At 45.4% G+C, this 19,578-nt stretch overlaps 2 protein-coding genes across 3 annotated transcripts; both read right to left on the bottom strand.

The window, feature by feature from the left end:
- Positions 1-5,353: 5,353 nt before the first annotated feature.
- Positions 5,354-8,073, bottom strand: LOC108641238 (D-dopachrome decarboxylase-like). 2 transcript variants are annotated; one of them, XM_029963317.1, is made up of 3 exons: positions 7,931-8,073; positions 7,601-7,775; positions 5,354-6,766 (listed from the first exon to the last, which is right to left on the bottom strand). In XM_029963317.1, exons 1-3 carry the CDS (start codon positions 8,032-8,034, stop codon positions 6,686-6,688), a joined length of 360 nt encoding a protein of 119 aa, XP_029819177.1. In that variant the 5' UTR covers positions 8,035-8,073; the 3' UTR covers positions 5,354-6,685. The 2 variants fall into 2 exon arrangements, with proteins under 2 accessions (XP_029819177.1, XP_029819178.1); XM_029963318.1 differs by having other exon boundaries at positions 6,694-6,766; positions 7,601-7,801.
- A 3,485-nt stretch (positions 8,074-11,558) lies between these two features.
- On the bottom strand, positions 11,559-16,292 carry LOC103762901 (glutathione S-transferase theta-1). The gene is made up of 4 exons (XM_018081996.2): positions 16,180-16,292; positions 14,932-15,082; positions 12,571-12,747; positions 11,559-11,776 (listed from the first exon to the last, which is right to left on the bottom strand). The coding sequence occupies exons 1-4, from the start codon at positions 16,275-16,277 to the stop codon at positions 11,576-11,578; spliced, it is 627 nt and encodes a 208-aa protein (XP_017937485.1). The 5' UTR covers positions 16,278-16,292; the 3' UTR covers positions 11,559-11,575.
- Positions 16,293-19,578: the final 3,286 nt, after the last annotated feature.

Genomic DNA, 19,578 nt, shown 5'->3' with positions numbered 1-19,578 from the left:
TTTGTAAAGAAAACACTCAGAAGTAAAGACAAGCTGGGAATACTTTAATCAATAACCAATTAACTGTTCTACTTCACCACCACCCCATGCCAAGAGATAAACTGCCCAACCACTGAGGAACAATAACATGGAAGTGAATTTTAACTAGAGACAGAAAATAAAATACAAAGTTATTAAAACACATTAATTACTTCAGGATGGCTTTCACGACTTTCAGTTACTGTGTAATATTCAGTGAACACACAAGATAGTAACAACATTACACCACAAATCCCTTTAAAGACAAAAGCTAAACCCAAAAATGCTTCTTGAATACTCTGACACTTTATGAGCATGAATTGTTATAGCTTATGAGTTTGTCTTCAGTTGCTTCAAAATAAACCAACCAACCAAAAAACCCCAAACAAACAAACAAATAAAAAAAAAAAAAAGAAGTTTTCCTGCACCTTATCTACAGCACAAGCCACAGCCCTTACAGATACCTACAGAACAGGAAAGTTAAAAAATGGAGGGTTATCTGTGTCAGACTGACTTTGCAGCAGGCCATAGAGGCTGGGGAACCCATTGCTTAAAGCACCATCTGCACTTGGAAATTCCTCTGATTAAAGCAGTTTTCATTCCTGCCATCCCTGTTAGAACAGAACCAGTGTTTATAACTCACTTGTTCTTTCTGAATACACTGACCAACCTCTACAGAACACCTCTACTGCAAAAGCAAGTTGTAGCTACTGCATACACACTTGGGTATATTAGATTTATGCAAACAAAAGAAACTGAGCTTTTACTAACCAGTATTTCTTCATTCTGAAGGAAGGATACTAATATTTCCAGTCTTTTTACCAAGGATAAAAAGTTTAAAGAGGTAAATACGCATTTATAATCTGTAAGTAATTTTTCCTCATAACTAAGCCCATAATTTAGATTCAATTAACTGCTTGAAACATCATGTTAGTAAAGGCAACAAAAAAATGAAAAGAAGTCTGTGCTGCTCTTTTAGAAAAGCCTCACTGCTACGTGATAAAACCTTCCCATCGACTGAAACAAAAAGATGACACATGCAAGACAGGCTAAAAACAGTCTTTTATATGGGAGACTACATTAATAGAACAGTAAGTCCAGAATTAACCACAGCAGGAAGCAGTGGGAGTTTTGAACTATAAGCTGAATTAACTCACACATCATCATGATTAGTTCTGTGTGTAGACAAAATAATGCTTTGACAGGAATTTCATTCATTCAGCAATGATCATTTGCTTGCCCATGCACCACTTGCTTTCCCTGCCTGCAGCTAAATCAGACTGACAACTGCACAGCAATAAAGCATTTTTCTCTTTAAGTCACTAAATAAACATTCATAAAACTTCCAGTCTCTTTCAGGACAAAGACTCCTTATCCACTTTGCATATGGAGAAAACACATGCCCAGAGATTGGTGGTTGCCTCTTTCAGATGTATCGAATGCTACACATTTTGTCAGGAAGTGCAGTTGCTCATGACATCTAAATAAGTAAGTTTGTGTAATCCCAAGTCAACCACATATTTAAACTGAGTGGCTTGAAGTCCACTCACAAATATGCCTATTCAAAAACATGCCCAATCTTGCTCAAGGTGGAAGTCACCAGCAGAGACTGTGGTCAAGAGTTAACTTCCAAGGTCAGACTGCCAGGAAAACCACAATTACAGAAAACATGGGAAAACAATTCTAATTCTACTTACTATTTATACCAGAACTTTGTACCATACAGGAACTCTGTAACAAATACTTAGCACCTCTCCTCTCTGGTGTTTACAAGTTGAAAGTGCATAACCCAACAGAACTGTGTAATGCTCCTGAAAAACAGGGAAAGGGTGCTTCCTCCACACAGTTTTGTATTGGTGTGTCAGGCATTTGGGGGGCTATTTCATTTTAAACCAGGCACTGTACATGGTTGCAAAACTAATAATGAACTGAGTTACAACAGGGTCCTAATCTCTAGGAACTGGGTATACCACTACCAGACCTTTCAGAGGACCACAGCTACAGCAGATAAGTAGGAAAAAAAAGAATTACTCTTTACTATAAACTATTACAAAGCAGTTTTAAGAGTGTCTCAGCTATAAATCTGTGGCTATGACAGCCGTGCACGTCTTGAAAGGCAACAAGACTTTTGCCTTCAAAATCTTCTCTTTTACCTTAGTAGTTTAACACAGGTAAAAATTCCAAATGTCAGCTCTTGCTCCCAGAGCTTGTGTTGTCAGCTTCAAAGTAAGAAACAAAGGGAGTGACTCGGGCTTTCCTGGCTTTTATTGTCGCTGCTACACTCGGGATCCACACATTGCAAACACGCATTTGTTTTTTAAAAAAAAAACAAAAACCAAACACCACTAAATCTTTGTTTGGGATTTTTTGTTTGTTTGTTCGTTTGTCTTAACACTGCAAAGATCCGCCCGCATTTCAACACAAGCCGGTTTTGAGGAAACACGGTCACTTTCTGCACGGAGGGGCAGGGACGCTGCTCACGCCGGCACACCGGAGGGCGGCACAGGGGGCCGGGAGGAGGCGGAGCCCACGCTCGCCTCCCACCGCGCGGGAGAGGCACGGGAGAGGCCGCCCGGGCCGGGCAGGGCCCAGACACCGGCTGCCCCTCAGGCCGCTCCGCGGGGCCGGGCGGACCGGGACACTCACCTGGAGGGCCGCCCCCGGCCTGCCGGCGCTGCTCCCGGAGTTCCCGGGGTTTCCCCGGCGCGGGTCCCTCCCGCTCCCGCCGCTCCCCCGGGACCCGCCGCTCCGCCCGTTTCCACCGCAACCGCTCCGGAGCCCCGGCGCCAAAACGGCGCCTTTCATTGGCCGAGCAGCCGCTCCCCGGGCAGCCAATGGGAGCGCGGGGCGGCGGGGGGCGGGAGCGGGCGCTGAGGGTATGAGGGGAAACCCCGAACAGGTGCGGAATGAGCGCAAGGTCACCGCGTTTCCCTAAAGCTTCCCGGGAGAAGATGGGAGACATCATATATGCCCCCGGGAGGTGTTTCAGCATGGTGACGGCAGCGTTGCAAAATGTGGAATGTGTGAAAATTTTCTTGAGAAAGGATGTTTATGAAGTTTGATCTTTGTGTGCTTTCAAGCCTAATCAAGAAGAAAATAGATTCAATCCGTGAAACAAGCTCTAATTGATGTCCAGGCATTAGTAACATAAATCACCTGTCGGTAGAATTGCCTTGTTAAGGCAATTTGAGGCTTGCCGTGTTTCCATGATCTCAGGGGGAGTTTAACAAAGCTTGGGAAGGAGGGTTGTGCCACTGATAATGAACACAAAGAACACAGAATTTACGGGTCAAAGGGACATTTGGTAGAACACCCAGAATAAGGAAGAAACTAATAATGACAACTCAGAAACTGCTCAAACAGCTTCGATTGGGTAAAAGGTAATTCAGGCAGGGGCAGATCACAAACCCCCTCGGACTCACAGACCATCGACTCAAGAAACCCACCGACCCAAAACAAGAGAAAGACTGAGCCTGCAGACTAATTAGCATGAGAAGTGAGAGAATCATTAACCAACAGAAGATGGAATAACGATTAATAAGAAAACTGGTTAACTTATAGCCAATGAACATTAATGCCTTTGTTTGCTTAAATGTATAAATAGTAAAAGGTTTTGGTAGTGGTCGTGCTGGCTTTGTGGATTTGCCACACAGCCCCTCCCTCCGCAAGGAACTGTAAATAAATCCTATGCCTTGACTCTGTGCGTGGATTGGCCTCTTGCACATTGGATGAAAGAACCTATTTTGGGACAACAGTTGGACGATGTGAGGCAGTGACTGAAGTCAAACACTGCTGTGACAGCTTCCTGTGGAAGTAATTTTATTTATGTGTAAGGTGGTCATACAGCAGGGAGTTCTAAAGAGCAGGTATGCCATTCACAGCCCTACAGAGCTCTCCATGTCAGGACAGCCTGAGCACAGAGACTGGGGAGGCCCCACCTGTGGGACAGAACCGCACGTTTAAAGCCTCCTCTTGCTACATCACATCCCACTGACAAAGGTAAGCTTGTGCTCAATCACCACTGACTGAGCATTCATTGCACTGAAACACCATTTAGCATGGTGAGAGTCCTCTTCCTCTCAAATGTATGATCTCCAGTGTCCCATTTGTGTTAATGCCTTTCTTTCCATCATGGCAAACCAAGAACAGGGTTTTCATGAGCAGCAGCATCACACTGTTGTGGCTGAAGAGTAACTTGCAAAGCTATGGTAATTCTGTTATACTTTTTTGTCAGTAGTGCCCTGCAGTGTGCTCAGGGCCTCACTGGTCCTCTCTAGTGTAAATACACACAAAGATTGTCCACAGTTCAAAGGTTTGAGGCTAGGAAATGGTTACTCAGTGTTCAAAATCAGAACATCACCTTTTTGCAGGGTATCCTTGAGTCCTAAAATACTGTCAAAACTACTCTAACGTTAGGTCAGTGAAGGAAAAATAGGCCACCTCTTCAGATCAACGTGAAGTAAAATGTACATTCAGCACCAGCAGTTTATGAGGGAAAACACCCAGCTGCAAACTCACAGAATCTCATTCTGTGCTGACAATCCCCAGCACCCAGAAAGTATCAAGTGGCTCAGACCAAGGTCTTCATAATGATCAACGCTTCCATTAATATTTTAACTGCTCTTATAGAAGAAAGTTTAAAGTCCATGGACCATGAAATTCTCAAGATGGTCTTTGCCCAGCACTTTTTCCATCATTTTGCATTACTTTAGGATGTTTTGGCAGGTAATGCCAGCAACGCAGACACAGCATGGAAATAGGTGGGAAAGTCATTTTATTCAGGTATCTTTGCACAACATAATCTTTTCCAAGCTTTCCCTCTCTGTCCTTACTTCTTCCTGCTCTGCTCTGCGATGCTGGGGAAGTTGTTTCCAGGCATGATCCCACATGAGGAGCAGCCAAGGGTGAGGGGATGAGGGTCAACATGGCCCAAAAAAGGAGAGCTGGGACACAGGGCAGAGCAAGGTTTCTCTGAAGGAAGCAAAGGCTTTGGCAAGAGTTTGTGTTTGTTCCATCATGAAGTAGAAGGATCTCCAGGAAACGCAGATCAGAATTAAAGTGAGGTTATTTTCTACATTTCAGTATATTCAGCTCAAGCTGGTCAAGCCCTTTGCAAAGCCAGGGTTGTCCACCCCTTCCCTGCAGCACAGTACTCCTGAGTTACACTGTGTCTCAGACTCAGTTCACCTACCTGTTCATTACCTGAGTTTCAAAAACTTTTGGTGGAAGAGACCTCCTGTGAAAGTGGAGAGACCTGGGCAGCCACGATCTCTGCTTCCAGGCTATAAGACCTACAACCCCCCAGTGCTGTAAACCAACAAACTGACACTTATCAAAAGAGGCTTTGCTACAGTTTATTAACCAGATAAGGTGTAGACCCCCAGCCTGATACACAAATTTGTGTTTGGTATTATATTCCTGACAGATCTGGCAAACATAGAAGTTATTTCTGCTGCATAGGGAACAACCAACAACCAACTTCAAATTGTAATTAGAAGGAATATTTTCAACTGTCTTGAGTCATAAACTCCAATTAGAATGACAAAGGACCACAGAAGCCCCCTTCTGCCTTGCATTCCCGTGGACCCCCATGTCCCAAGGACATGCTCTCAGCTCTGCTGAGCTCCCTGACCTCAACCTGACAAAGTAACAAAGTGGAAAGGAAACCAAAAAACGTTTTCAGTGTCAGTGGAAGGCAGAGATAACACCACACATAAAAAGTACCCTGCTTTTGTTTTAATAAAATACCACATGAATTCCAGTTATAAAGTGAGGGAGTATATGGGTCCTAAAAGCCCAAAACACTTCTCCGCTGGAAACACCAGCCACAGATCACAGTGAGATGCTGTGTCGTCCCCAAACTCCCCATCACAGCGGGGTGAGGAAAAGTACTTTGAACTGAGTAAATAACAGAAATTAAACTGGCAGGAGCAGAACTTTCAAAATATTTTTCTGTGGCACAGTGAAGGACTTCAGAAGCGATTCCCTCCTCTAGACATTGCCATCAGCACACGGACATTCAGCCCTGAGAATCTTGTGGACAAATAATGATTTGTAGGAGCAGCCACTGGGGGTGGCAATGACAGAGGACAGAGCACAAGGTCTGACATGAGACTTCAATGTCTAAACTTCTCTCCTAATAATCACCTCTTTTTCCAGAAAAGGCTTTCAGGAAAGTCTGAAAAAGAGAAAAATTTCACTTCCAGGTCATCTTGTCCAGCCTAGGACCCTTCTACTGCCACAGAGAAAGAAGGATTTTTCTGCCTTGCATAGTATGAGAAAATCTGGATAAACCTCAGAACCACTCTGGTCCTCAGTAAGGCCAAATGTTCTGAAATTAAACTTTTACTGCTACAAGACAGCTTTGTGTAGGCACATGCATGGCCATCACCAGAGGGCAAGGGCTCAGCTGGGCTCAGGCACCATGAGAGCCTTTGTGCTACGTGACAGGCTGGAGACACTGACCTTGAACTACCTCAGTAAAATCAGCACAGTCGATTGCCCCACTCTTCAGCTTTGTGTGCACGGGGGGGACGCAAAGACAAGAGTGACTCATTCAGGTGAAGATGTAGAGTTACATAGATTTGATCACAAGAGGGAACAGGTAGATAGATGGAGCTGGTCATGTCTGGGTTGTCTTCACCATTGCTTTGTTCCAACCAGCTGCTCAGGGGATCACAGGAATGTCATGACTGTCTTGTTCTTGCCGATCTGCCAGGGCTCCAGTGGGTAAAAGCGGATGACAATCCTTTTGGATATAAGAGCAAAAATGTGGACAGTGGACAGGAAACATTATTTTACAATTAAATATTATCCCTGCCCAGTTTGCAACATGGTAGAAAATCTGCACTAAGGTCTCAGTGTCTTACACTTCATGGTATTAATTTAACAGAAGCAAACATAAGCTGTGTACGGGCAGGGTACAAACAGGTACCAGACTTCACCCACACAAATAAAAGCAGACTGAATTTCAACAGTCTGCCTATGAGATACTTGTCCATTTCAGAAGGGCTCAAGCAAACTCTTGGCAGGGATTTACCCCAGCAGCATCCAAGAGGCAGGGAAATGCTATTATCACTCTCCTTTGGGGAGAAGGGCACAGAGGGACATGGCTGACCTTCAGGAACAGTCCTGTTCCCACATTTGGCATGGTGATCCCACTGTGAAGCTCTACCAATTCCTATGGGGTTTTGCACCAATTTCACCAACTGAACTACTGATCTTCAGAGAACAGCTAAAGCCCAGACTGTTCAACAAGTGCAAACCAGTACACAGTTTTATCTGGCCCCAAACCACATATCTGGGGTTCAGCATCCAAGAGCACTTAAGGTTTGCAATCTAGTCTTGGATCTCTATTACACCTTAACCTCCTGGAGGACATGGGAACTGTCCCAGCCTTGCTGCCCTTAACATCCCCTATACTTTGGTTTGCCGTGCTCCACATCTCGACGGACCACACAGAGCTGTGGAGCTGATAGAAGGGACGATCTCCCTCTCCCTGCCCCAGGGGTTATCCCGGTGTCCTTGCCCTCGGGGCGAAGGCGGCGCCGAGGCCGAGGCCGCCCGGCCGGGCCGCACTCACCGCTCGGTGCCGAGGCCCAGCTGCGCCGTCAGGACGTCGAAGAAGCGGGCGCTGTGCCGCTGGTTCTGCTCCGCCGTGCCCACCACGCCGATGGAGGAGACGACCAGCTGCGCGCAGGGCTCGGCCGAGCCCGACAGCACCATGGGCAGCCCGCTCCGCACCGTCACGTTCACCGCTGCCGGCACAGCCACAGTTAGGCCCCTGCTGCCCCTGGCCCCGCGCCCCGGCCCCGCCGCTCCCGGCCGCCGCCTCGGCCCCGCCGCCCCGGCCCGGCGTCTCCGCCCGCGCTCCGACCCCGCCGTCCCCCGGCCGCCGCCCGGCCCCGCTCACCTCGGCCGGTTTGCCAGGATGTCCGCAGTGGCAGCGCACAGGTCTGGGAGCCCCGGCGGCAGCCGCTCGGCCGGCAGGTTGGTCTCCAGCTCCACGAACGGCATCGCGCTGCTCCCACCGCGGCCCGAACGCCGCCGCCTGCACCCGCCGGCCCGGCCGCCCCTGCCCGCCCCGGGCAACGGTGGCCCGCGGGGGGCGGGCTCAGCCCCGGACGCCCGCAGCAGCGCCGGGCTGCCCTCCCGCTGCCTGCCCTCCCGGTGCCCTCCCGCTGCCCCTCGCCCTTTGCCGGCGCCAGTCAGGGCTCAGGGCTTTCTGTGCTCCACCGCAGCTGCACCAGCTGGCTCTCGGGCCTTTGGGGTTTACCGTGTGCCGTGCTGGGATATGCATTAGGGGCTGTGAGACCTCACACATCTCACCGGGTAAAATGAGTTTTGTGGCAGTCAGTCCTTTGGTGACATTTCAGGTCACTGCAACAGGCACCTCTGCACCTGTGTGTGCAGGGAAGGTTGAGAGTGGAAGCACGGTGATTTCTCGGAACAACCAGCACCACAAGAAATTAAAAAGCAAGCAGAGAGGTTTACTCCTTTATCCACTGTGTATTAATTACCAGGACTTTGAGAAATCAGGGCTTTGAGCTGAGTTGATAAAAGTGACCCCGGCAGGCTGGCTCGCAGGGACAGCCTAATCTACAGATCAGAGGTGTCTTAACTAGAGATCAGAGGTTTATTAGAACCTGAGCTACTGTCCACTGAGGTTCCATGTGCTCATTTACAGCGAGGGGTTATGAACCAGCTTGACTGAAAGGTCATCTTGTTTAAGGCACAGAACTGTTGTGAAAATTGGCCCTGTGTAATGTGACTTCTTGAGTTTCTACAGTCCTAGACAATGCTAATGAAAACTGATGGGATTGCTCATTCTTTTTGCTGAGGGAATTGCTTGGCCTTCACTGCTGCTAATGAAGACAATACTGGCACAAGGGGCCGTGTGTACAAACCAGCCAGGAATAAGTCTGGGAAAAGATTTCTAGGAGAGAGATTGTGAAGTGAGAGACCCAAAGGGAGAGGGGAGGGAGTACTGCAGGCTGGCAGGGGGTGGCTGCTTGCGGTGACAAGCAATAATACAGATGTTCCCTTTAAATCCAGGAAATCAGCAAAAGAAATTACCCCAAAAAGTTAGATTACAGGGCAAATTTATAGAAATGTATAATCTTGTAAATAGATGGTCCTGAGTTTGTCACCAAAACAAAGGCAGTGGGGGTACTCAGCCACCTTGCAAATCCTGGGTGCAAGCCCACTCCTGCCTGTTTGCTGGGTGTCAATGACTCGAGGGAAGATGCCTTTTAGGATCCATTTTTCTCTATTTTTCTCACATTCCTTCAAATATCTCTTTCTCATATTCCTTTCTCATATTCCTTCAAAAATCTCTTCCAATTTCATTGCCACAAAAACCCCATGTGATAAGAAACCAGTATATCAGAAGGCCTCTAAAGGGAAAGAAGATTTAAGTATCGGGTGTCAGTAATTAGAACTGGACGGGGGACTGTCACAAACATCTTTAAAGATATGCATTGTCCTTTGCTCTTGATGGTTCACCATGTGAATGGCAGATTGTTCATGGTCTCACAGAGATCTTATTAAACTAAACACATTTGTTTTATTGTTTCTGTCTTGGATCAGGCAATTAAAATGCTTGTAGGGGGATGAACAACCAAGACAGGACAGCACAGCAGCAAATAATCTCAAACATGCTCAGCCTTTGGAAAATGATGAGTTTTTTTTCTCTCCTGCAAACATTTGCAGTCTCATCATCCACTTCATGATTCCACTCTCAATATTATTAAAAAAATCAACCACTTCCCATTTAAAATTTAAGTCAGTTGTGGACAATATTATGTGAATAAAACATCAATAAAAACATATTATTCAGCTCATCTTTGGGAAGAAAGGAAGGGTGGGAATAAAAATGTGCCTATTTCCAGTAGGGAAATAGACCTCCCTCCAGAGAGGGTCTTCAGTCAAGTCTCTTGACTTCATGGAGAACATAATCACAAAACAAAATTTCCTGCTAATGCAAGCTGAAGTATACAAATGAGTTCTCTTTCCAGACAGGGAATTTAAAGATCTCTCTGGGCTCTGGATTAGACAGTATCTAGAACTGAAACCTTAGTGAAAAACATCATGAAAACACATCAGCTTTTATAGAACTTGCCAGCAAAAGTGTCACAAGCCAAGACATGGTACTACTGGGAAAATAACCCAAACAGAGAAGCAACTCCTGAATTAATTACTCATTTTGTCTTAGTCTTTACAGGAAGAGTTCTTGGGCAAGGATTTCAGAGTAAGGTTCAAGGGCAACAACTACTTATGAAGGGAAATACACATATGTATATTCCACCATTTCTGTATCCTTTACAATTTGTTATTTTCAACTGAAGAAACTAGAAATGGTTGGATTCGCTCAGTTTTACTTCATAAATTGTGCTGCAGTACAAAAGGATTTTGTATTTGAGCTACAGCTAACCCGAAGCAAACAGCCAAGGAAAAGAGCCCAAAAGCTGCAAAACAACTCTCTGCCCTTTTATTGTGAGGAATATGTTGCTCAATGCCACAAAATCTCTCTTGTTACTTCAGCTGCACAGGGTGACTTACTTGGTGAACTTCCATCCAAAACAGTCTCAGAAGAGCAGGTCTGCACTTATTCCCTGTCTGCATTTATTCCCCCTATCCATTTTCTAGGAGAAATGTGGATTGCTATTACAGTATTACCACCAAAAAAAAATCATTTGTTTACTGTTACATATTCTTTCAAGAAATCACTGTGAATGCATTCTTTCAGAGTACTCCCTCTATAATATCAACATGGTATTTTAGGCAGGCAATGATTCCAAGGCTGTGGCCACCACCAGCCTGTTGAAGTGACTTGGTCTTTCCTGCAAAGATCTCCAAGAACAGCCCCTGCCACACGTGTACTGGCAGACTGAGCACCAAGGGAACCCAGGCTTTCAGAAATCAAAAGCAGTGGTTAAACTGAAGAATTATAAAGATTCACAGCTGTAGATGAATACAAAGACATTTCTCACAGGAACCTAAAGGCAGCTAGAACTGTGGAATGTACATGGACAGCCAAGCAAGATGCCTCAGAAATAAGAAACTTAAGAAAAAAAATCAAATTCTTTTTTCACTTTTGTGAAGTAGTTTTGTGCTGTAATTATCTGTGCAGATATGTGCTGGAAGATGAGAATTAGGCACACTTTGCAGTGTAAATGTTAAAAACTCGTGAAAACAACAATCCTCATCCTCTTCAGTTCTCTGATGTTCCCAGTTTATAGGCTGGCTCAGATTCTGTCAGGAAATACCGTTCTTGTCTCTAGCATTGCTGAAAAGACTGACTCCTAAATAAAATCCAGATGCATATTAAGTGACCTCTAGGGCCTCAGCCTTCTGTATAAATTTAATGTTTCGGTTCTTAAACCTTCCCCAGCTTCCACCCCCAAAGATACAAGAAAGGCCTGGCCAGGGGGGAAACACTCTGCAATTTCTGTGTTAGAATTACAGTGCTCTTTCCAGCTATGTGTAGAACTGGAGGTCAGAGAAGAGGTTAAAAAAAAAGAAAAAAAAGGCAGGAAAAATTGTAAGATAGGTTAATTCATTTCAACATCTTCATCAGCACAGGTGCCAGTTGCTCTTTCAGCTGTGGATCAATCTGAATGTTGCTCAGTTCTTTGATATTGAGGATCATCTCATGGGCTTGGAAGAAAAGCTCTTTCCCCACAGCATCCTCCACCCGCCTGCGCCACTCCATCAGCCTGGGTCTGTCCTCAAAGATGTCACAACCAACTCCAACAGGCTGCAGAAAGGGGAGAGAGCAACAGTGAGGCTTTGGGCAGTGACTTCTTCACTGAGACAACAGGTACCAAAAGTGCACCTCGAGGTACAGATAAAGGAAAAAAAAATGAAGAGTTCATAGAGGAGCTATAGGAAGGAGGGAGATCTCCTCTGGTCAGGTGTACCTATCTAGGGAACACAGAAGCTAAACTGTATTTTAAAAGGCATCTACAAGTCAATTCTTGAGTGCTGAAAGAGCTGTTATGAGCAGCAGAGGTGACTACCATGTACTGTGAGTGATTTTCAGCCACAGCATTAAAGGCATGGTGGGCTGGCAGTTCCAGGGACCACTGCACAGTTTGCAGGACAGGTCTGACAAAGAACAACCAGTTTGTAACAGATTTAATTTGATTGCCTCTGTCTGAGACTAATTCTTGCATCTTCCAGACATGGCATGGGCAAGTACCATATTTTTGAATGATAAAAATATTCCTATTTTTTATTTCATCAGACCTGTCTGCTATTGCTTCTCACTTAAATATATTACCTCTTTCTCTGGAGGTTAAAAATAAAGTCATGATAAAGAATGAAGAAGAGGTATTGTTAGAGAAGAGAAACAAAAGAGATCTGTTGCAGCCAGCTTTTTGTGTGTTCTAAACCCACTCCCATATTCTCCCTATTGTTTTAGGCTAGTTCTGTTGAGATATGCCCTCGCTCCTCTTTCTACTGAAGTGTTACCACATGCTGCACCCTCCCTGCCCAGCAGCATCTGTTTTCCCTTGTGCTGACACTTCCTTACCAAACTCCACCACTCACTTGCATCAGCTCCACAATGGCCACAAGATCCGCCAGGGAGATCTCGCTCCCGATGATAAAAGCCTTGTCCTGCAGAAACCTCTCCTCAAACTGCTTCAGGGAAGTGGACAGCCCCTCCATAACCTCCTGGAGCTTCTCAGAGGGCAGTGGCTGCCCTGTGAAGAGGGGAATCAGCACCTGAGGAGAGAAGGGACTTAAAAGTACACCTGGCTGTCTTCTCACAAATCCAATCGTAGTAATCGCAGTTACACCCCATGAACTGCTCATGATCATCAGTGATCCTGCAGCAAAGCCACAGGAGGGGATGATGGTGGAGCTTCATGGACTGCTACAGCTTCAAGTAGCTCATGGACAGAGAGCACACAAGCAGGCCAAAGGGGCTGACCTGAACTCCAGCTAATCAGCAGCAATGTGCAGAACTAAATCAAGGATTCACCTCATTTTGTCCCTGGTAGTTGTGCCCTCCCACTCCACCCTGTTGGGTTACAAAAGAAAAGTGGGCAACAGCTCCAGGGGAAGACAAATCTCTGCCATATTCACCCCTGTTACACCCTCTGTTTCACCAGCCAGCCAAGGCAGGTCAGCAGCTGCCTGCCCACCAGCCACCCTGGCCATGGAACTGGGTGCTGGAGGCAGCTGCCTGTCCCACAGGATGATGGAGAGGAGGGAATGGTGCTGGCAGTGGCAGGAGTGTGGGGAGGGACTAGAATGCTGGAGGGACTGGCTGGAAAGGCAGAAATGGCTTCCTCTGTGTGACAGCAGCCAGTGAGGCTGGGAGTGGATCAACACCTTTTTTACACCAGCCTTTCTGTGGCCTCCCAAGCACCACTCTTTAAACCAGTAAAAATTTTTCCAGAGCAATCACATAACTGCAGTCCTTGTGTCTCCACAGACTTGCTGGCACAGAGGGTAGTTGCCTTTCCAAGACATTTTTAGCTGCTCACAGGGGTATACCCACCACCAGAGCCCACAGTGTTTCGCAACTACGCTGCCTTCACCTTCCACAGTTGAAGAAATACAGTTTATTAAGAGAATCAAAATTAGAGATATAAATTTCAATCAGTGCGAGTTGACTGAATTTCTACTTACTGCAAGTATATTCAACAATGCAAGCTGAGATTGCTTAATCCAAGCCATGATTTTGGCCAAATACATGTGGAACCTATTTCATCAGAAAATTCATGGCCAGTTCTTTTCCTCAGTGATTCCAATTATCCGTGATGGGATCTCTGGATAAAATCACTTGAAACAGCATCTTCTTTCTTTTCTTTATCTCAGGGCCGTCTATCTTCTCCCATTTCTAGCTAATATGCTTCTATTACATGGTGGCTTTATAAGTTTCCATATTTTCAGTTATTCTGAAGACCTTTTCTGCATGTGGGTTATCTAATCCTCTGCAGCAAGTAGTTGGATTTCTTTCCCTTAGAGCAGTGCAGTAACAGCCTGCAGAGGCTGGAAGAAACTGCTTCTTGAATGAATCTGACTCATATTTGAACTGTTTTTCTGTACTCTGTAGCCAAAAAATCAAATGCCAATAAATCAAGAAGCTAAATGAGTCCTGATATGCTTTGTTAGGCACAAACAAGGGCAAACTTCACAGCTGAGGAGGGAAGTTCTTACCTGTTCACTAGCAATTATGATTTCATTTGAGATTCCATACCACAGCTGTACTTGCAGGGCTATATTTGCACCTGGGTCTCTCTGAGGATAGCTGCATTAACTGTGAGTTGGCTGGAAATAGGTGTCCAGCAAAATCATCTGATACTAAATAACTTTCTGCCTCAGGGTAATTCTTTTAATTTTGCCTAAATGTGTATTGACCTGACTACACTGAATAAGGAATATCTGCACTTCTGAGTCTCTCTTCTCTCTGTCCCTGAGCCCAGTACCTAAGTGTACTGGAAGCAGAAGGCTCCTTTGGGATTTCTACCCTGATGGGGCTGCAGGGATTTGTATGAAAACAGCAAGTCTTTTTGCTTCCAGCAACAAAGTACATGCTCACCAAAGCCAAACTTCTGCCGATGTGCACGCTCTGCACAGCTGTGCAGTGAGGGGGAGGCCCCTGGAGGCAATTCCCAATTGGTTATATATTCATTCACAAATCCAGGCAATGGAATCCTGTTGGGTTCGAGACGTTCTGTACCAGATGTACTTCAAGGAAAAAAACCAAAATGGCCAAAGCTGCTTTTGCCAAATCCTGGTGTTGATCAATTCAGAACAGCTCCCTCTCTGACAGCTCCTCTCGGCCCAGGTCTGTTGTTTCAGCACAACAAACTCACTCCGGACTGGGGGTGTTCAAATGCTCAGTATTCTCACAGGCAAACATCACTTCACTCACATTTGAATAGTCAGCCTCCTTACCTTGATCCACATGGTCTTAGGAGCATTAGCCCGGATGTTGGCGTGATGCCAGGAGAGGTATTCATCTACCCGGGCCCGTTTTTGTATGTCTGAGGGGTACCAGTGGTCAGGAGTGTTGTACTTTCGGCTCAGGTACAGCAGAATGGCAGTGCTGCTCACACATCAACAGGAGACAAGAAAGGGGTCAGGCAGTTGTGATGCAGAATGCTCTCACCTAAGCTCCCTCTCCTGCTCCTTCTGAACTCGCTGCTTCCACCAAAAGGTATTCAGATCAGGATTTCCAGTGGAATCTAGGCATCTAATTCGTGTTGACATCAGAGATGGCCCTTAATCACCTTAGTTCCCACAAAAACTTTAACCTGCTGGAAAATCACAGCACTGTTCTGTGGTGCTGCTGGACCGTACTGGGGTAAACAAACCATAAATCTCCATTATCATCTACAGCAAAGGTAACTCTACTTGCTCCTTGACTGTTCTGACCCATCTCTCCAAGACCAACACATGTTTATGTGCTTGTGTACAAAACTCTCTAATGGGTTATGCTGCCTTTCCATCAGGCCTGTCCCCAGCCAGCAGCTTCCACTGAAGTCTGTGGAAAGCTCAGCAAGGAAACCCTACAGAATCTTTTTGTGTTTGTCCAGATGTTTATACTTCCACTAACTGGCAGGAGGAGTCAGATGGAAAGATATCTTAGTCATCTGAGACAATACTTAGGCTGTTACTACAAATAAAAATGCCACAGAAAATGTGCTGACAAAATGGAAGAAAATGCAGACCTCTCTACTATCCTGGTACTACTATAGTTAAATTATTTCAGTATTATGATACCATTAACCAGTCTCCATATTAGTCTTTTAATGTAAACCCTAAATTTTATCTCCGTAGGTGTTCAGTCAGCCTTTATGACTAATGCAGATAAACAGAATTCTTTCCTAGAGTAAAAGGGTTTTTCTTTTCCTAGGGTGAAAGGAATTTTTATAAGCTTTAAACATTTCCCAGAAATGTTTATAATCCCATTTTGAGCTAAGTGCATTCAGGGTGAGATCAAGAAGCTAAGTCAGCTGAATTGTTTACATTCTGAAAGATACTTCAAACAGAAAATGGAAAGAGATAAAATGAGGTTATACTATTAAAAATAACCAACACGTTCATATATTCTGTGATCCTTAATCATTCCATGGGAATGACATTTTCTAAATGCAGCACAGACTGCTGGTACCCAAGGAAGTCTAAGGACTGAGTTCTTACCATTCCGCAAGGGTGAAGTCTCCGTCCTTCAGTGCTGGTACTTTCTTTAAGAGGTTGACTTTGCCAGTGCCTTGGCTATTTGATGGCCCTAAGAACATGAACAGACAAGGCTGAGGTTAGAAGTGTATCTGTCAGTGAATGATAAATGAGATATCTGCAGCCAACTGGACAATCAGTGACCTGTGTTAGGTTTTTCTGATATGGTCGTATTTCACAATTAAAAGGTAATGAAATGGAAGAGTCAGTGTAAGAGCTGTCTGTAGAGGGCAGTCGGCTCAGGCTGGGCCTGCAGCATGGAGCAGTTCACATTTCTGTACAGGAGTTCTACTGCTTGACTCAGGGACCAGGATACTGGCAAAACTTACTGACAAAAACCACTCCCTGAGAGGCACTTAGAGCACACAATGAAGGTGCTGGTATTGAAAACACCATTGCAGATAAAAAGAACAGCTGACTTGTCTTGAGAACAATGTGTCCTATGGCTTTAGAGACAGAGAGGAAAAAAGACAGAAGTTAGGATGAGGACAACTGAGCACCTACAAAATACTTAATATTTGCCAAGGAAGCAGGGTCTGGGAAAGTTGAGTTTGCATACAGAGCATCCTGATGAGGACAGATGGTTGCTGCTCCTGGTCCTGTTCTGACAGGAGCCACCAAAACAATGTAATTTTCCCGCAGTTTGTAAATGTGGGTGACTCTAGCTAGGATGGTCATGATGGAAAGCAACTGAAAAGCCCTGTGCCCCCAGAGATCACTGTAGTGGCTGATCAACCAAAGAGAACCCAACTAGATAACAGACACTGAGCAAAATCTTCCTCCTGTTTGTTTATCCCTGAAAAGTAGAGGGAATCAAGCACTTACAAACAAAGTAAATGTTGTCAACAGAGCCGATCCCTCAGCAGCCATGTAGCTGAGGATGTTTCCAAAGTTTTTGACTGGAAAAACACGAGTGCCAGCAGTACCACTGTAGGTTCATAAAATAAGCCAGATGTGGACATTTGCCAGGGGCAAGGGAGCTCAGACACCTCCACCCTTCATTATTCCTGACTCTGTGCTACACCTGACTCTGCATGTCAGCCTACCTCTGACAGGAAAACGCAGGAAGAAGACACCATCCCATAAGAATTTAAACTCCACAGTCCCCTGGAGGCATCAACAGCCGACCATCTAATCAGAGTTTCAGTTTCCTGCTGCTGGCACTGCTCTTGCCAGTCAGCAGTTAAATTGCCAGGGAATTGTACAACAGTCCAGGAACACCTGAGCAGAAAAGCTCTGAGGAATTTGTGTGCTTTGCTTGTTTTAAGTGCTCCTTAGAAGGAGGAGGGAGAAAAAAAAAGAAAAAAAAAAGAAGGTCTCTTAACTAACAGTGATCTCCATCCCCAAGAACTATTTGCCCCCATTCCAGAGGCAGTGACAGTGTCTGCTTTACTGGACAAATGTGCAGCAGGAAATAAGTCTCCAGGAAATAAAACCACCCTCTGGACTATCAAATTTGTTTGCATATCATTTGGGAAGGGGTGGGAGAAGGCAGGTAGCTGCATTACAATGACAGACTCCTTTCTCTATATAGATTTCACATAATGAGGCAAATCAAGCAGAGCAGACATTACCACCCTGTTTTCCTTTCTAGCTGACTAGCCTCTACCTTGTTTCTTTGAGAAGTATTTTTTTTAATTCCAGTGTAAGTAGCTTCATCAGAGACCAAGGTTCACATCCATCTGCTGTCTGAAGGGATTCAAACCCATGTGTTCCATCTCGGTGGGAAAAGTTTCTGGCTACCTGCTGTGATGGTGGCCTCCAGCTTAGCTGGGTAAGAGGTTCCATGTGCAGAACAGGCAGCACTGTCAAGAGAGGCAGGAAGCCAGAGCTTCTTAAGAATAAGAGCTAGACAGAAAGTGCAAGTTAAGCCTAATAATTGAGAAAAATTGAATATAAAAATGCCCAAAAATCAAGCCAGCAGGCCAAGTACAAGGTGCCTCACACACACGATTTGTATCACAGAAACAGCAAGGCAAATTTTTGTAATCTATTGTCATGCAAGGAGTTGCTTGGAGAAGGTGCTTGGTCCTGTTGTTTTAGAAGGGCTCCAAAGGCCAGTGGTCATCACACACCCAGCTCTGGTGGGATCTGGTAAGTAGTCAGGGGGTCCTTGGAAAAGAGCAGCAGAAAGTTTCCAGTCAGTAATGCCTCAAGCTAACGAGCACTCCCTTGTCAGACCCAGTTGTTGTCCTGCTGTCTGTGTTTATTTTCCAAGGTAGCAGGAAACTAAGAAACAAGGACATGAGAAGTAAGCAGTGGATGAGGGCAGCCTGAACCAAATTTCAGCCAGCTTTCATCATATAGCAGTCCTAGCAGGAATACTGAGCGTATTTGCTCCCTGATGGGACTAACACATCATTACATCAGGCTGGACAGTAGGTCGGTGTCTGTAACACAGCCTGCAGCACAGCCCAGAGATGGCACCTCGTGTGCTCTGCTTTGTACAAAGTCTTTATACACAGAATAAAAGACCCGTGCCAGGACTCTGTGACTGAGCTGAGAACTGGCAAATGCCTTGGTGTGAACACTAACTGCAGGCAGCTCCATTGGGACCAACTGCTTACTGTGTGAAAATAGAGACCAATATTTGTGTTTGCTGTTTAACACAGTTTAAGCTTCTGCCTCTCTTCCAGCCAGAAGAGCCAGCCTTTTTGTTTAGTGGTATTAGGTGACCTATCTTTATCATTCCTGTGATATTGGTTTGACTTATGGTTTAACATCAGTTGTATCTGGTGTAATCAGATCTTGGTGTCCCTCAAGAATATATAGATATATACACTGTGTGTATTGTTGGGCTTTGAGGAGTAATTTAGCAAGGAAATTATTACACTGTAAGAAAAGCAAGGCAGGCTGCACACACAAGGAATTCTTAAGTGTAAGTCATAGTAGAAGGAAGGAGACATTGCTGAATGAAAAGAGCAGTGGACAAGATTTTACAGAAATAGAAAGGAAAAAACTCCAGTCTATTTGTCAGTCATGTCCCTGCCTAATCATGTCCTCAGCTAAGGATTTCCAAGTACTATGCTTTGCCTTGTGCACAAAAGCAACAGTTTACTAGGAAAATGCAATATGTAACTGGGCAATAGTTCTATAGTTGGGCGAGCCCAAACATCTGAGTGTTTCTGCAAAGTACAGCATTCCCAGAGCACTCCTCGGCTGTCACTGTGACTAATTTGCTAGAAATGGCTGGAGGAACATTCCTTGGTGATCCACAAAAATAGATGCAGAGGATCTACGAGACCGCTCTGGGAACAGGAGTCGCACGGTCAAACCACTGCGTTCAATGCCCCTGGGCAGCGCACGGATTCAGCATCACTCGGGTGACCCCGGGAGCTCGTCCTTCCCTCCCGCCAGGCCGAA

This window comes from Manacus vitellinus, unplaced genomic scaffold (assembly GCF_001715985.3).
Source record: "Manacus vitellinus isolate BGI_N305 unplaced genomic scaffold, ASM171598v3 scaffold_58_pilon, whole genome shotgun sequence".
Lineage (NCBI taxonomy): Eukaryota > Metazoa > Chordata > Aves > Passeriformes > Pipridae > Manacus > Manacus vitellinus.
This window is presented reverse-complemented; position numbering and strand designations above follow the sequence as displayed.

Bases quoted from the DNA above. Each gene is read 5' to 3' on its own strand.
- LOC103762901 (XM_018081996.2), bottom strand. From the start codon at position 16,277: ATGTTCTTAGGGCCATCAAATAGCCAAGGCACTGGCAAAGTCAACCTC. The intron at 12,748-14,931 runs GTAAGGAGGCTG...TTCTCTCCTCAG, and splicing joins CTAAGACCATGTGGATCAAG to GTGCTGATTCCCCTCTTCAC. The intron at 11,777-12,570 runs GTGAGTGGTGGA...CCCTTTCTGCAG, and splicing joins CCATTGTGGAGCTGATGCAA to CCTGTTGGAGTTGGTTGTGA.
- LOC108641238 (XM_029963318.1), bottom strand. From the start codon at position 8,034: ATGCCGTTCGTGGAGCTGGAGACCAACCTGCCGGCCGAGCGGCTGCCG. The intron at 7,802-7,930 runs GTGAGCGGGGCC...CAGGGGCAGCAG, and splicing joins ATCCTGGCAAACCGGCCGAG to GGGCCTAACTGTGGCTGTGC. The intron at 6,767-7,600 runs GTGAGTGCGGCC...TATATCCAAAAG, and splicing joins CTGGGCCTCGGCACCGAGCG to GATTGTCATCCGCTTTTACC.